Source organism: Pan troglodytes, chromosome 9, assembly GCF_028858775.2.
Source record: "Pan troglodytes isolate AG18354 chromosome 9, NHGRI_mPanTro3-v2.0_pri, whole genome shotgun sequence".
Classification (NCBI taxonomy): domain Eukaryota; kingdom Metazoa; phylum Chordata; class Mammalia; order Primates; family Hominidae; genus Pan; species Pan troglodytes.
The window spans coordinates 119219256-119233561 of record NC_072407.2 but is presented as its reverse complement, the minus strand read 5'-3'; the positions used below and the strand labels follow the sequence as shown (position 1 = coordinate 119233561).

The window sequence follows — 14306 nt, the reverse complement described above, 5'->3', positions numbered from 1 at the left end:
TTTTGGTCAACTCAGAACTACTGACTTTTAGTTATCACTCCTACCAGCTGGGTATACAAGGAAGGGCTGCTGCTCCCAGTGACTTGGGAAGGGAGACAGGCCTCTACCTGGTGCTGGCTTCCCAGCCTGCTCCTAAATATCTCCTGGGAAGGAGATTAGATAGCTTCTGCATGGGCTAATTTCAAGGCCTCACTATCAGGAAGTTCTTTTTGTTAACTCCTCTATGACAATGAGAGCTGTCCATTCACATTTGCCCTCTCCCCAGTGCACGATGAGTTCAGGACGGCAGCGGTGGAAGGCCCTTTTGTCACCTTGGACATGGAAGACTGTGGCTACAACATTCCACAGACAGATGAGTCAACCCTCATGACCATAGCCTATGTCATGGCTGCCATCTGCGCCCTCTTCATGCTGCCACTCTGCCTCATGGTGTGTCAGTGGCGCTGCCTCCGCTGCCTGCGCCAGCAGCATGATGACTTTGCTGATGACATCTCCCTGCTGAAGTGAGGAGGCCCATGGGCAGAAGATAGAGATTCCCCTGGACCACACCTCCGTGGTTCACTTTGGTCACAAGTAGGAGACACAGATGGCACCTGTGGCCAGAGCACCTCAGGACCCTCCCCACCCACCAAATGCCTCTGCCTTGATGGAGAAGAAGGAAAAGGCTGGCAAGGTGGGTTCCAGGGACTGTACCTGTAGGAAACAGAAAAGAGAAGAAAGAAGCACTCTGCTGGCGGGAATACTCTTGGTCACCTCAAATTTAAGTCGGGAAATTCTGCTGCTTGAAACTTCAGCCCTGAACCTTTGTCCACCATTCCTTTAAATTCTCCAACCCAAAGTATTCTTCTTTTCTTAGTTTCAGAAGTACTGGCATCACACGCAGGTTACCTTGGCGTGTGTTCCTGTGGTACCCTGGCAGAGAAGAGACCAAGCTTGTTTCCCTGCTGGCCAAAGTCAGTAGGAGAGGATGCACAGTTTGCTATTTGCTTTAGGGACAGGGACTGTATAAACAAGCCTAACATTGGTGCAAAGATTGCCTCTTGAATTAAAAAAAAAAAACTAGATTGACTATTTATACAAATGGGGGCGGCTGGAAAGAGGAGAAGGAGAGGGAGTACAAAGACAGGGAATAGTGGGATCAAAGCTAGGAAAGGCAGAAACACAACCACTCACCAGTCCTAGTTTTAGACCTCATCTCCAAGATAGCATCCCATCTCAGAAGATGGGTGCTGTTTTCAATGTTTTCTTTTCTGTGGTTGCAGCCTGACCAAAAGTGAGATGGGAAGGGCTTATCTAGCCAAAGAGCTCTTTTTTAGCTCTCTTAAATGAAGTGCCCACTAAGAAGTTCCACTTAACACATGAATTTCTGCCATATTAATTTCATTGTCTCTATCTGAACCACCCTTTATTCTACATATGATAGGCAGCACTGAAATATCCTAACCCCCTAAACTCCAGGTGCCCTGTGGGAGAGCAACTGGACTATAGCAGGGCTGGGCTCTGTCTTCCTGGTCATAGGCTCACTCTTTCCCCCAAATCTTCCTCTGGAGCTTTGCAGCCAAGGTGCTAAAAGGAATAGGTAGGAGACTTCTTCTGTCTAATCCTTAAAAGCATAATGTTGAAGATTCATTCAACAGCTGATGCCCTATAACCCCTGCCTGGATTTCTTCCTATTAGGCTATAAGAAGTAGCAAGATCTTTACATAATTCAGAGTGGTTTCATTGCCTTCCTACCCTCTCTAATGGCCCCTCCATTTATTTGACTAAAGCATCACACAGTGGCACTAGCATTATACCAACAGTATGAGAAATACAGTGCTTTATGGCTCTAACATTACTGCCTTCAGTATCAAGGCTGCCTGGAGAAAGGATGGCAGCCTCAGGGCTTCCTTATGTCCTCCACCACAAGAGCTCCTTGATGAAGGTCATCTTTTTCCCCTATCCTGTTCTTCCCCTCCCCGCTCCTAATGGTACGTGGGTACCCAGGCTGGTTCTTGGGCTAGGTAGTGGGGACCAAGTTCATTACCTCCCTATCAGTTCTAGCATAGTAAACTACGGTACCAGTGTTAGTGGGAAGAGCTGGCTTTTCCTAGTATACCCACTGCATCCTACTCCTACCTGGTCAACCCGCTGCTTCCAGGTATGGGACCTGCTAAGTGTGGAATTACCTGATAAGGGAGAGGGAAATACAAGGAGGGCCTCTGGTGTTCCTGGCCTCAGCCAGCTGCCCACAAGCCATAAACCAATAAAACAAGAATACTGAGTCAGTTTTTTATCTGGGTTCTCTTCATTCCCACTGCACTTGGTGCTGCTTTGGCTGACTGGGAACACCCCATAACTACAGAGTCTGACAGGAAGACTGGAGACTGTCCACTTCTAGCTCGGAACTTACTGTGTAAATAAACTTTCAGAACTGCTACCATGAAGTGAAAATGCCACATTTTGCTTTATAATTTCTACCCATGTTGGGAAAAACTGGCTTTTTCCCAGCCCTTTCCAGGGCATAAAACTCAACCCCTTCAATAGCAAGTCCCATCAGCCTATTATTTTTTTAAAGAAAACTTGCACTTGTTTTTCTTTTTACAGTTACTTCCTTCCTGCCCCAAAATTATAAACTCTAAGTGTAAAAAAAAGTCTTAACAACAGCTTCTTGCTTGTAAAAATATGTATTATACATCTCTATTTTTAAATTCTGCTCCTGAAAAATGACTGTCCCATTCTCCACTCACTGCATTTGGGGCCTTTCCCATTGGTCTGCATGTCTTTTATCATTGCAGGCCAGTGGACAGAGGGAGAAGGGAGAACAGGGGTCGCCAACACTTGTGTTGCTTTCTGACTGATCCTGAACAAGAAAGAGTAACACTGAGGCGCTCGCTCCCATGCACAACTCTCCAAAACACTTATCCTCCTGCAAGAGTGGGCTTTCCAGGGTCTTTACTGGGAAGCAGTTAAGCCCCCTCCTCACCCCTTCCTTTTTTCTTTCTTTACTCCTTTGGCTTCAAAGGATTTTGGAAAAGAAACAATATGCTTTACACTCATTTTCAATTTCTAAATTTGCAGGGGATACTGAAAAATACGGCAGGTGGCCTAAGGCTGCTGTAAAGTTGAGGGGAGAGGAAATCTTAAGATTACAAGACAAAAAACGAATCCCCTAAACAAAAAGAACAATAGAACTGGTCTTCCATTTTGCCACCTTTCCTGTTCATGACAGCTACTAACCTGGAGACAGTAACATTTCATTAACCAAAGAAAGTGGGTCACCTGACCTCTGAAGAGCTGAGTACTCAGGCCACTCCAATCACCCTACAAGATGCCAAGGAGGTCCCAGGAAGTCCAGCTCCTTAAACTGACGCTAGTCAATAAACCTGGGCAAGTGAGGCAAGAGAAATGAGAAAGAATCCATCTGTGAGGTGACAGGCAAGGATGAAAGACAAAGAAGGAAAAGAGTATCAAAGGCAGAAAGGAGATCATTTAGTTGGGTTTGAAAGGAAAAGTCTTTGCTATCCGACATGTACTGCTAGTACCTGTAAGCATTTTAGGTCCCAGAATGGAAAAAAAAATCAGCTATTGGTAATATAATAATGTCCTTTCCCTGGAGTCAGTTTTTTTAAAAAGTTAACTCTTAGTTTTTACTTGTTTAATTGTAAAAGAGAAGGGAGCTGAGGCCATTCCCTGTAGGAGTAAAGATAAAAGGATAGGAAAAGATTCAAAGCTCTAATAGAGTCACAGCTTTCCCAGGTATAAAACCTAAAATTAAGAAGTACAATAAGCAGAGGTGGAAAATGATCTAGTTCCTGATACCTACCCACAGAGCAAGTGATTTATAAATTTGAAATCCAAACTACTTTCTTAATATCACTTTGGTCTCCATTTTTCACAGGACAGGAAATATGTCCCCCCCTAACTTTCTTGCTTCAAAAATTAAAATCCAGCATCCCAAGATCATTCTACAAGTAATTTTGCACAGACATCTCCTCACCCCAGTGCCTGTCTGGAGCTCACCCAAGGTCACCAAACAACTTGGTTGTGAACCAACTGCCTTAACCTTCTGGGGGAGGGGGATTAGCTAGACTAGGAGACCAGAAGTGAATGGGAAAGGGTGAGGACTTCACAATATTGGCCTGTCAGAGCTTGATTAGAAGCCAAGCCAGTGGCAGCAAAGGAAGACTTGGCCCAGGAAAAACCTGTGGGTTGTGCTAATTTCTGTCCAGAAAATAGGGTGGACAGAAGCTTGTGGGGTGCATGGAGGAACTGGGACCTGGTTATGTTGTTATTCTCGGACTGTGAATTTTGGTGATGTAAAACAGAATATTCTGTAAACCTAATGTCTGTATAAATAATGAGCGTTAACACAGTAAAATATTCAATAAGAAGTCAAACTACTAGGGTTACTTTTTTTTTCCTCAATCAGAGTCTCATTTTATCCATTTGGAGTAGAGTGGCTAAAACAATACTGAGGCTTCTGGAGGCTTTCGGTAACCAAGGCATCTGGTTGGACAGTGGGTGAGCACCAGGCTTTAAATCTGCATACATGAGCCTTAAGGAAATGGACTAGAGGCTGAGCCAAACCAAAGCAGAATGGCCTTAGAGCAACAGCAGGTTCCTAGGTGGTTTTTATATTGTATTTGAAAACAGCCCTGGGCAGGGATATCATAATTTCAAGGCCAAACTAAACATCATCTTCCCTACAATCTGCATCCCCCAAAGGAATTGCAAGATGAGGGGGAACAGACTGTTTCTGCATAATATACATACTTTCATTTACGAACATTGGAATACAGACTTTCTATACACACATTACCTATATAATAAAAATGTACATGGCATGAGTATATGTCACTGTATAAATATAGAGTTTTAGAAATCTTGAACCCGCGCTTCCTGTTCACATCAGTTTCTCTTCTTCTTCCTCCCCAGTCAGGTCCGTCATTTAAGAGTTGGACAAAAGGGACAAGTGTCATTTGTGTTGGTCTGGGCCCAGAATTTGATACACTGGAAAGAAAGAAAGACACACCTCAGGTTTATCTGGAAAAACAAAGGGAAGGAAGGAGAGAATGCCAATAAGGTTCAACAAGGCCTAAGTCAGAAAAGTTCTTACACTGAGGTACAAGAGGGGCTTTTTTTGTTGTTCTTTTTTCTTTTTTTGAGACAGAGTCTCACTCTATTGCCCAGGCTGGCGTGCAGTGGTGTGATCTCAGCTCACTGGAACCTCTGCTTCCTGGGTTCAAGCTGTTCTCCTGCCTCAGCCTCCTGAGTAGCTGGGATTACAGGCGTTCACCACCATTCCTGGCTAATTTTTGTATTTTTAGTAGAGATGGGGTTTCACTTTGTTGGCCAGGCTGGTCTCAAACTCCTGGCCTCAAGTGATCTGCCTGCCTCAGCCTCCCAAAGTGCTGGGATTACAGGTGTGAGCCACCGCGCCTGGCCCCAAGAAGGGCTATTCAATGGCTCTTACCCTAAAAGAATCCTCAGTGCAAGTGAACCTGTCCTTTTTATGAGGAACATTAACAATGAGCTGTTGAAAGTGTTCATGATGCTGCTTTTTGTTGAATGTCTAGTGTGGCTTGCTCCCCCTTAGGATCCATTTTGCCTGAGATGAGCATCTCTGTTCTAAGACCTGACACCCTCAAATCTTATTCAGGAATTTTTCTTACCAAGAATTTAGATGTAAATTCAGTTTCTACCTCTTGGAAAAGCAAAATGAACAAAACAAAATGTTGTTAAGAGGGAATCATCCCTGCTACTAAGAGACTTAACTCTGCTGGCAACATAAAAAAATAGGAATGACTTGTCAGTCTGTGAAGATAATCTCTAACCGGCAAGCCCTCCAAGCTGTTCTGTTAATGGAGTTACTAATCTCATACTCAGGTACTCAGGTCCTCCATTCCATTCCTCTCATCTAGGCAAAGTCTTCTGACAATGCTATATTTTGAACAATAGTTAGATATGTGGGATTATCACTCATTGTCAATTTTCCAAGAAAGTTATTTAGTACGCAGTATGAATTGCTTATCCAGTCCCCTGAAGGGAATGGGGTAAAAAGTTGAGAGATCCTAACTGCAGTATTCTGAATTCTGCCAATGTTTAAGCCACAATTTACTGAAAACCTTATGATTAGATATTAGAGACCAGGTGCAGTGGCTCACGCATGTAATCCCAGCACTTTGGGAGGCTGAGGCAGGAGGATCACCTGAGCCCAGGAGTTTGGGACCAGCCTGGGCAACATAACAAGACCTTGTCTCTACTAAAAAAGAAAAAAAAAATTAGCTGGGCATGATGGCATGTGCCTGTAATCTCAGCTACTCAAGAGACTGAAGCACCTTGAGCCTAGGAGATTGAGGCTATAGTGAGCTATAATCGTGCCACTGCATTCCAGTCTGGGCAACAGAAAGAAACCCTATCTCAAAAAACAAAACAAAAAAAGGCTGGGCACGGTGGCTCACGCCTGTACTCCCAACACTTTGGGAGGCTGAGATGGGCGGATCACAAGGTCAGGAGTTCGAGACCAGCCTGGCCAATATGGTGAAACCCTGTCTCTACTAAAAATACAAAAATTAGCCAGGCATGTTGGCGGGCGCCTGTAGTCCCAGCTACTCAGGAGGCTGAGGCAGGAGAATCACTTGAACCTGAGAGGTGGAGGTTGCGGTGAGCTGAGATCACACCACTGCACTCCAGCCTGGGCAACAGAGCGAGACTCTGTCTAAAAACAAACAAACAAAAAAAAAAAAACAAAAAAAAAAGATATTAATGATGAGCACCAACACAGTAAAAGAAAAGTTATTTTAGCTGTCAGGGAAAAAAAAGAGTAGAAAATGAGAAAGAAAAATTATTTTAGCTGTCAGAAGAAAAAGTGTAGAAAATGAGGAAGGTCTGTAACACCTACCTCCTTGTGCAATACATGGGTACACGCCATTGGATGCAGCTCACTGGGCTGGACGAGTTTCTGGCACATTAGACACAGCTTACAGGTGGCTGGAGCCTGTAGAACAGAGGCGGCATGATCAAAAGGTAAGGAACCTCTGGGTCTCCTTGCCTTTTATGCCCATAATTCCATGCAGCAAAAAGATTTATATCAAAAGAAACAAAAATCCAAATATAGATTCTTGCCTAAAATATTTGCATTTTCCCAGTAGGGCTGCAAATAACCCAACTGATGGTTTCTTCCTGCACTCCACCTGTAAACCCACTCCTTCCTCACCTCCAGCTTCTCCATATCACAGTGTTCAAAGAAAAAGAGTCTTACATGTGAAGACCTTCCAGGATATGAAACTTGGGCAGAAGGCAAGAACATTGGGGTACTGATTTGGGCCAGTGGAGCAGGGAACAAGGCCCGGATGCGACCAAGTGGCTGTAGGTAGAAACATTGTCAGAGTAAGGGAAGAGAGTCTGAGTAACAGAGCATATCACAAAAATCACTTATTTCCCAGTCCAGCAAAGGAAAAAAGCAGACTAGCTACCTCTGACTGGAATGCTTCTTCCCACCCCACATTTTTCTGAAATCTACCTCTTCCCCAGCCCTCAACAGGCCTAAGTTCTCTCCCAAGTGGCTTTTCTCACCTGAGTACTTGCTGCCACCCGCTCATGTTCTGCCAGTCGTGCAGCAACCAACTGGATAAGTTCCTCCATGGTCAGGCCTGCCATGGTGGTACGTGCTGTCTTGATCTGCTGAAGAATGTTGGTCATCTGGGCCCTGAGAAAAAAAAATGTTGAGGGAGAGAAAGCCTATGCTATACCCACGGGGAACACCCATGTAACCTCCTCTATTTTAACCCATAAGCATTTCTCTGATAAAGACATCTGAATCAGTCCTTGAAGGTACTTACTTATTGCACTGTGGGAACCGGGTCAGCAGCTTCTCCAGGATCTTCTCCAGTTTGTCTACTGGTTGGGGCCGGGGAGTTTCAGCAGAAGCCTTAACACCGCCCAAGCCTGGGGGAGGCGGGATGGAGGCGGCAGGGGGCATGTGTGGACCGTGGGGGCTGACAAGGGAACCCAAGCCAGGGCTATTTCTGCCATGGGAGCCAGGAAGGGGTGAGGAAGGCTGGCTGGGCTGGGAAAGGGCAGGGTTCAGGATTGGGAAAGACAAGGAGCGGGGATCTGCACTGGGCATAACCATGGGCATTGTGACCTGCCCAATGGAGAAGGGCATCCGAGGAGCCAGAGAGGGACTGGGTTGAAACACCTGAAGCATGAAGTCTGTCTGCAGAGGAGAAGAGGTAGAGGACGAGAGAGAAAGGAAGAAAAAGAAAGTTTAGGAAACTGGAGAAGAAATCAATGAACAACTCTTGCACTGAATAGGGATGGCCCAATATCTTCATAAAAAGAACACGCAGAAGACTCTGCTGCTGCTACCAACACAGAAAGGTGAACTTCCCCCCAAAGCCACTCTCTTACCTCTGATGGGGGTGGAGGTAAAGTGGGAGTAGGGATTTGAGGAAGGCTGCTCAGCTTGGCTCCGTTCCTCACTAACTGGATATGACTATTAAATTGGTCCTAAAAACAAAAAGGATTATTTTTACTGCTGAACTGACTGAGGCTCTCTAGAAAGACAGCACCATCCATTATCAGGAAAACAAAAGGAATAGTAGGATAGGCCCCAAATGGCAATGCAAAAGGCTACCTCCCCATTGCTGGAAGTGTTAAGCACAGACTAACACTGACTGAATGATGACTCATAGATACACTTACACGAACATTCTTTTTCATTATCCGAACTCCATTCAGTCTCGTCTCCCACTCCTGTTTGGAACGAACTGTCTCCAGTGTTGGGGGAGTTGACCTTTCAAGAAACCAACAGGAATTTACAGATTTAAAGAAAGCCCTGCTAGGCACAGTGACTCACGCCTGTAATCCCAGCACAAAAGAGGCCAAGGCGGGCAGATCACTTGAGCTCAGGAGTTCTAGACCAGCCTGGGCAATGTGGCGAAACCCTGTCTCTTAAAAAAATGCAAAATTAGCCAGGTGTGGTGGCTCATGCCTATAGTCCCAGCTACTTGGCAGGCTGAGGTAGGAGGATGGCTTGTGCTCAGGAGACGGAGGTTGCAGTGAGCCAAGATGGCACCACTGCACAACAGAGGGAGACCCTGTCATTAAAAAAAAAAAAAAAAAAAAAAAAAAAGCCCTATTCCTAATTCTCTGAGATAGCAAAAGCAAAATAGTAGCTGGCTAATTGCCGTTGAGAAGAGGTGGGAGCAGGTGCAGGAGAAGCCCAAGATTCGAATTCCTTTGCCTCACTTTAACTCCAGTATCTTTTAAGTAATTGAGAAAGAGAACCAACAACAGAGAGAGGGTTCTTGTCTGCCTGAAAATGCCACAAGGGTCCTCCAAGTTCCATGGCAGAAAGAAAATAAATGACTACATAGGAAATGAATCTCCAAAGATCATTGTTATGCTTTATAGGTTAACAGATGCTGGTTATTTTTTATTTTTTAGAGACAGGGTCTCACTGTCACCTAGGCTGGAGTGCAGTGATGCAATCAAAGCTCACTGCAGCCTCGGCCTCCTGGGCACAAGTGATCCTCCTGCCTCGACCTCCCAAAGTGCTGGGATTACAGGAGCATGCTATTACGTCTGGCTTTAACAGATAGTGTTTATCCAAATGGAAACAAAACATTAAAAATGCAAAACTATACAACTGTAGCAGGGAAGAGTTACAGTACAGAACTTTAGAATGTGAGAGGAAAAATCACTGAGCAATTGCTACTGCAGACAGAGATAGCCTTACAATTCTTGTACAGATAGAATAAGTGCCAGACTAGCTGGCCTAGGAATGAAAAAACCTAAACAAACAAACAAACAAACTGCAAAACAATTAAAGCTCTAGAACAGAAAGGTACTTACTTGAGGTAAGTAAGGTGCAATTCTGCCTCTTTTTCTGCTTCTTCTAGTTTCAGTACCAGTAACTCTTTCCGGCTCTCTAGTGATAAGATCTAAGGAAGCCACACACATATAAATACTTTATTAATTTTACATACACAAAGGTACCTCTAGGTAGTGAAAACAAATGCTTACTGGCTCTCCTATTACAATGCCAAAAGTAGATACCATCTGGAAGCCTGAAACTAAGACTTTCAAGATATCAGCTCCTCTTCTCACCTCTGCCTTCCAGGCCCGTTCAGTCTCTTCCATAATGTTCCTATTTATTTCGCCATCCTGATTCTTGAGTCTATCCAGTTCCATTTCCCACACCTCTCTGTAAGATAAGAAACCAAGAACAAGACTAAGGAAGAAAGATAAGCTTGTTGAGAGATACCAGGGCAAAAGTACAACCCAAAATTGGTCAGCCAAGTATGTTACAGGAAGTCTTACTCTAAGTATTAACTATACTTATTTTTCTTTCTTCTTTATTCTTTGCTAATCAAAAGAGAGCTGGAGTATAAGTATCAAATATAGATACAGACAAATAATGTTTACAGTGGTCTGCAGTTGCATAATGGCCCTATATTTGAAAGTAAAAATGTTGTGACCGGGCGTGGTGGCTGACGCCTGTAATCCCAGCACTTTGGAAGTCCAAGATGGGCAGATCACTTGAAATCAGGAGTTTGAGACCAGTCTGGCCAGCATGGTGAAACCCCATCTCTACTAAAAATACAAAAATTAGCTGGGCGTGATGGCGCACGCCTGTAGTCCCAGCTACTCAGAAGGGTGAGGCAAGATAATTGCTCGAACCTGGGAGGCGCAGGTTGCAGTGAGCCGAGATCGCACCACTGCACTCCAGCCAAGGCTACAAAGCGAGACTCTGTCTCAAAAAAAAAAAAAAAAAGTTTGTATCTCCACTTGCTAAAATAAAGTTACCTACAGCAGGAAAAAGACTGCATCTTAGAACAAAAGCCCTCCATTGAAGGCAGAACGTTCTTCTACGTTCAAGAGGATTCAAAACCATTATGGCATTCTGCATTCTTATTTCCCAACATGTCTTTTAGTATGGGTCCTGAAGAATGAATGCAGGACCAAACACAGGGGTCCACTTTTTTGTTTGTTTGTTTTTTATAGACAGGGTCTTACTCTGTTGCCCAGACCGGAGTACAGTGCTATGACCTTGGTTCACTGCAGCCTCAACCCCCTGGGCTCAAGCAATCTTCTTGCCTTAGCCTCCCAAGTTGCTGGGACTACAGACACAAGCCACCACGCCTGGCTGATGCTTACTTATTATTTTTGTAGAGACAGGGGTCTCACTTTGTTCTACAGGCTATTCTCAAACTCCTGGGATCAAGTGATCCTGCCACCTCGGCCTCCCACAGTGCTGGGATTACAGGCTACTGTGCCTGGCCAGAGGCCTACTTAATATTCATCCTTAATGCAGCAAATCACTAATTCGCTACTAAGCACAGTGATACAAGTTTATTAATTTTCAAGTTTTCCTAGCTATAGTAAATATGCTTCAAAAGGAAAAAAATGTTCTCTTCATACCTCAGGACTTCTCATTTTCTTTGGTTTCCTCCCTCCTTACATGCTTTCCCCCCACTCAGCATGACAGTGACCAACTCTCCTGGTTTGCCCAGTACTGAGGGATTTCCCAGGATGGATGACTTTCAGTGCTAAAACTGGGATGGGTGATCACCCTACTCAGAACTATAGAGGCCGTTAAGCAACACAGCCGGCAAAGGAATTTCCTTATATTACATTTGATTATGGTAAGTTTTATAGCTGGAAGCCTGGATTACCAAGATCAGTGGACAGAATAGGATGAAAATACTTAAATTATCTCCCCGACATTTTAGAAAAGTAAAAATAAAATAAGAAGAAAAGCTTGGGAAGAGTTACATGTTTTGTTTTGTTTTGAGACAGAGTCTCACTCTGTCACCCCGGCTAGAGTGCAATGGCGTGATCTTGGCTCATGGCATCCTCCGCCTCCTGGGTTCAAGCGATTCTCCTGCCTCAGCCTCCCAAGTAGGTGGTACTACAGGCACGTGCCACCACACCCACCTAATTTTTTGTATTTTTAGTAGAGACAGGGTTTCACCATGTTAGCCAGGATGGTCTCGATCTCCTGACCTCGTGATCCACCCGCCTCGGCCTCCCAAAGTGCTGGGATTACAGGTGTAAGCCTCTGCGCCTGGCCAAGAGTTACATCTTAAGAGAAATGTTCCCACTTTTCTTTTTTTTTTTTTTTTGAGAGGGAGTCTCTATCTGTTGCCCAGTCTGGAGTGCAGTGACACAATCTTGGCTCACTGCAGCCTCCACCTCTCAGGTTCAAATGATTCTCCTGCCTCAGCCTCCCGAGTAGCTGGATTACAGGCACCCACCACCATGCCCAGCTAATTTTTTTTGTATTTATAGTAGAGATGGGGTTTTGCCATGTTGGCCAGGCTGGTCTCGAACTCCTAACCTCAGGTGATCCACCCACCTCAGCCTCCCAAAGTGCTGGGATTATAGGCGTGAGCCACCACGCCTGGCCCCCACTTTTCTTCAGTGAGAGAAACTTTTATTCCCCTTCTGTTTTTGTAGTAACCTCACATATACGAAAGAGAGCAATCTGCTTAACAGAAGTTTATGAGGCCCTTTCCTCTCACATATTCTTGCTTTTGACCCAATTCTCCACATATCCCTGGTTCTCTATTTCATGTATAGGTAGAGAGGGTGTGTGTGTGTGTTACACACTTATTCAATCTCTGACATCAGCCCTCTACTGACAAGGTATATTCATCTATTAGAAATGAGAAGTAGGTGGGCATTTTCTGCCTTAATCTCCAGGTATTGCTTCCCCAAATTAACTTCCTAGCAGAAAACACATTATCTAACAATTTTTTTTTTAAGACTGTCACCCAAGCTGGAGTACACCGGCGGGATCTCAGCTCACTGCAACCTCCACCTCCCAGGTTCAGGCAATTCTCCTGCCTTAGCCTCCCAAGTAGCTGGGACTACAGATGCATACCACCACATCTGGCTAATTTTTGTATTTTTAGTAGAAACAGGGTTTTGCCATGTTGGTCAGGGTGGTCTTGAACTCCTGACCTCAGGTGATCCACCAGCCTCAGCCTCCCAAAGTGCTGGAATTACAAGTGTGAGCCACTATACCCAGCCTAATAATTCTTTAGACAAAGATTTTATAGGCAGCTGTGTTTTCTTGCTACAACACATATTCCCTCAGTTCCAAAATATATGAAGAGTCAGAATGCTCTTACCATAAAAATATGTGAAATACATTACAGAGTCAATCCATCTAAACTACTATTCACTCTGACAATCGGATAATTGTAGGAAAACATGACAGTTGCCTTCTGTGACTGATGTTATCCTTGAAGATTATAGATGCTCACTGAACATCTCTAACTTTCATTAAACACATTGTCAACTACAAATATAAACTTATATTAGAAAAATCCTCTTATGTCAATGGAAACATTCCACATATTCACAAACAAAAAATCTTTTCCTTTGGGTTTTTTGCCACATTCACCTCACTGGGATCTAACAAAAGGAACTACATGCAACAATAGCAAAAATGGTTAAGAAATTATTTTCTTATTTTCTTTTTTTTAGAGAGAGGGTTTCACTGTATTGTCCAGGCTGGAGTACACTGGCATGATCATAACTCACTGTAACCTTGAACTCCTGAACTCCCACCTCAAATTCCTGAGTAACTAGGACTATAAGCATGTATCATCATGCCCAGCAAATTTTTTAATTTTTTGAGAGAAAGAGTCCCACTGTATTGCCCAAGCTGGTCTGGAACTCCTGGACTCAAGTGATCTTCCTGAACTGGCCTCCCAAAGCTCTGGGATTACAAGCATGAGCCACTGTGCCTGGCCTTGTTCCAGTTCTGAGGGGGAATGCTTTCAGCTTTTCTCTCTTCAGTACGATGGTGGCTGTGAGTTTGTCATATATGGCTTTTATTATTTTGAGGTATGTTCCTTCTGTGCCTAATTTGTTGAGGGTTTTTTACCACAAAGGGATACAGCATTTTATCAAATGCTTTTTCTAAATCTATTGAAATGATCATATGGTTTTTAATTCAGTTTATGTGGTGAATCACATTTATTGACTTGTGTATGCTGAGCCATCCTTGCCTCACTGGGATGAAGCCCACTCGATTGTGCTGAATTATCTTTTTGATATGCTGTTCAATTTGGTTTTGCTAGTACTTTGTTGAGGACTTTTGCATCTATGTTCATCAGGGATACTGGTCTGCAGTTTTCTTTTTTTGTTGTGTCCTTTCCTGGCTTTGGTATCAGGGTGAGACTGGCTTTGTAGAATGAGTTAGAGAGGATTCCTTCCTTCTTGATCTTTTGGAATAGTTCCAGTAGGATTGGTATCAGTTCTTTGAATGTCTGGTAGAATTTGGCTGTGAATCCATCTGGACCTGG

General features: G+C 44.0%; 2 protein-coding genes across 7 annotated transcripts in view; one reads left to right on the top strand and one right to left on the bottom strand.

Annotated features, from left to right (window-relative positions):
• The window catches only part of BACE1 (beta-secretase 1), a 30563-nt gene extending 26184 nt beyond the window's left edge, over positions 1–4379 (top strand). For all 5 annotated transcript variants that reach the window (XM_001158318.6, XM_001158428.6, XM_063783438.1 and 2 more), the window contains one exon: positions 266–4379. In XM_001158318.6, coding sequence (XP_001158318.5) covers positions 266–507 — 242 coding nt within the window. In that variant the 3' untranslated portion in view covers positions 508–4379. The remainder of the gene's footprint in view (positions 1–265) is intronic.
• A 216-nt stretch (positions 4380–4595) lies between these two features.
• The window catches only part of RNF214 (ring finger protein 214), a 54235-nt gene continuing 44524 nt past the window's right edge, over positions 4596–14306 (bottom strand). For both annotated transcript variants that reach the window (XM_003313315.5, XM_003313316.5), the window contains exons 7-15: positions 10096–10192; positions 9841–9929; positions 8689–8779; positions 8395–8493; positions 7824–8200; positions 7558–7690; positions 7244–7348; positions 6884–6979; positions 4596–4992 (exon numbers count right to left, since the gene is read on the bottom strand). In XM_003313315.5, coding sequence (XP_003313363.2) covers positions 4927–4992; positions 6884–6979; positions 7244–7348; positions 7558–7690; positions 7824–8200; positions 8395–8493; positions 8689–8779; positions 9841–9929; positions 10096–10192 — 1153 coding nt within the window. In that variant the 3' untranslated portion in view covers positions 4596–4926. The remainder of the gene's footprint in view (positions 4993–6883; positions 6980–7243; positions 7349–7557; positions 7691–7823; positions 8201–8394; positions 8494–8688; positions 8780–9840; positions 9930–10095; positions 10193–14306) is intronic.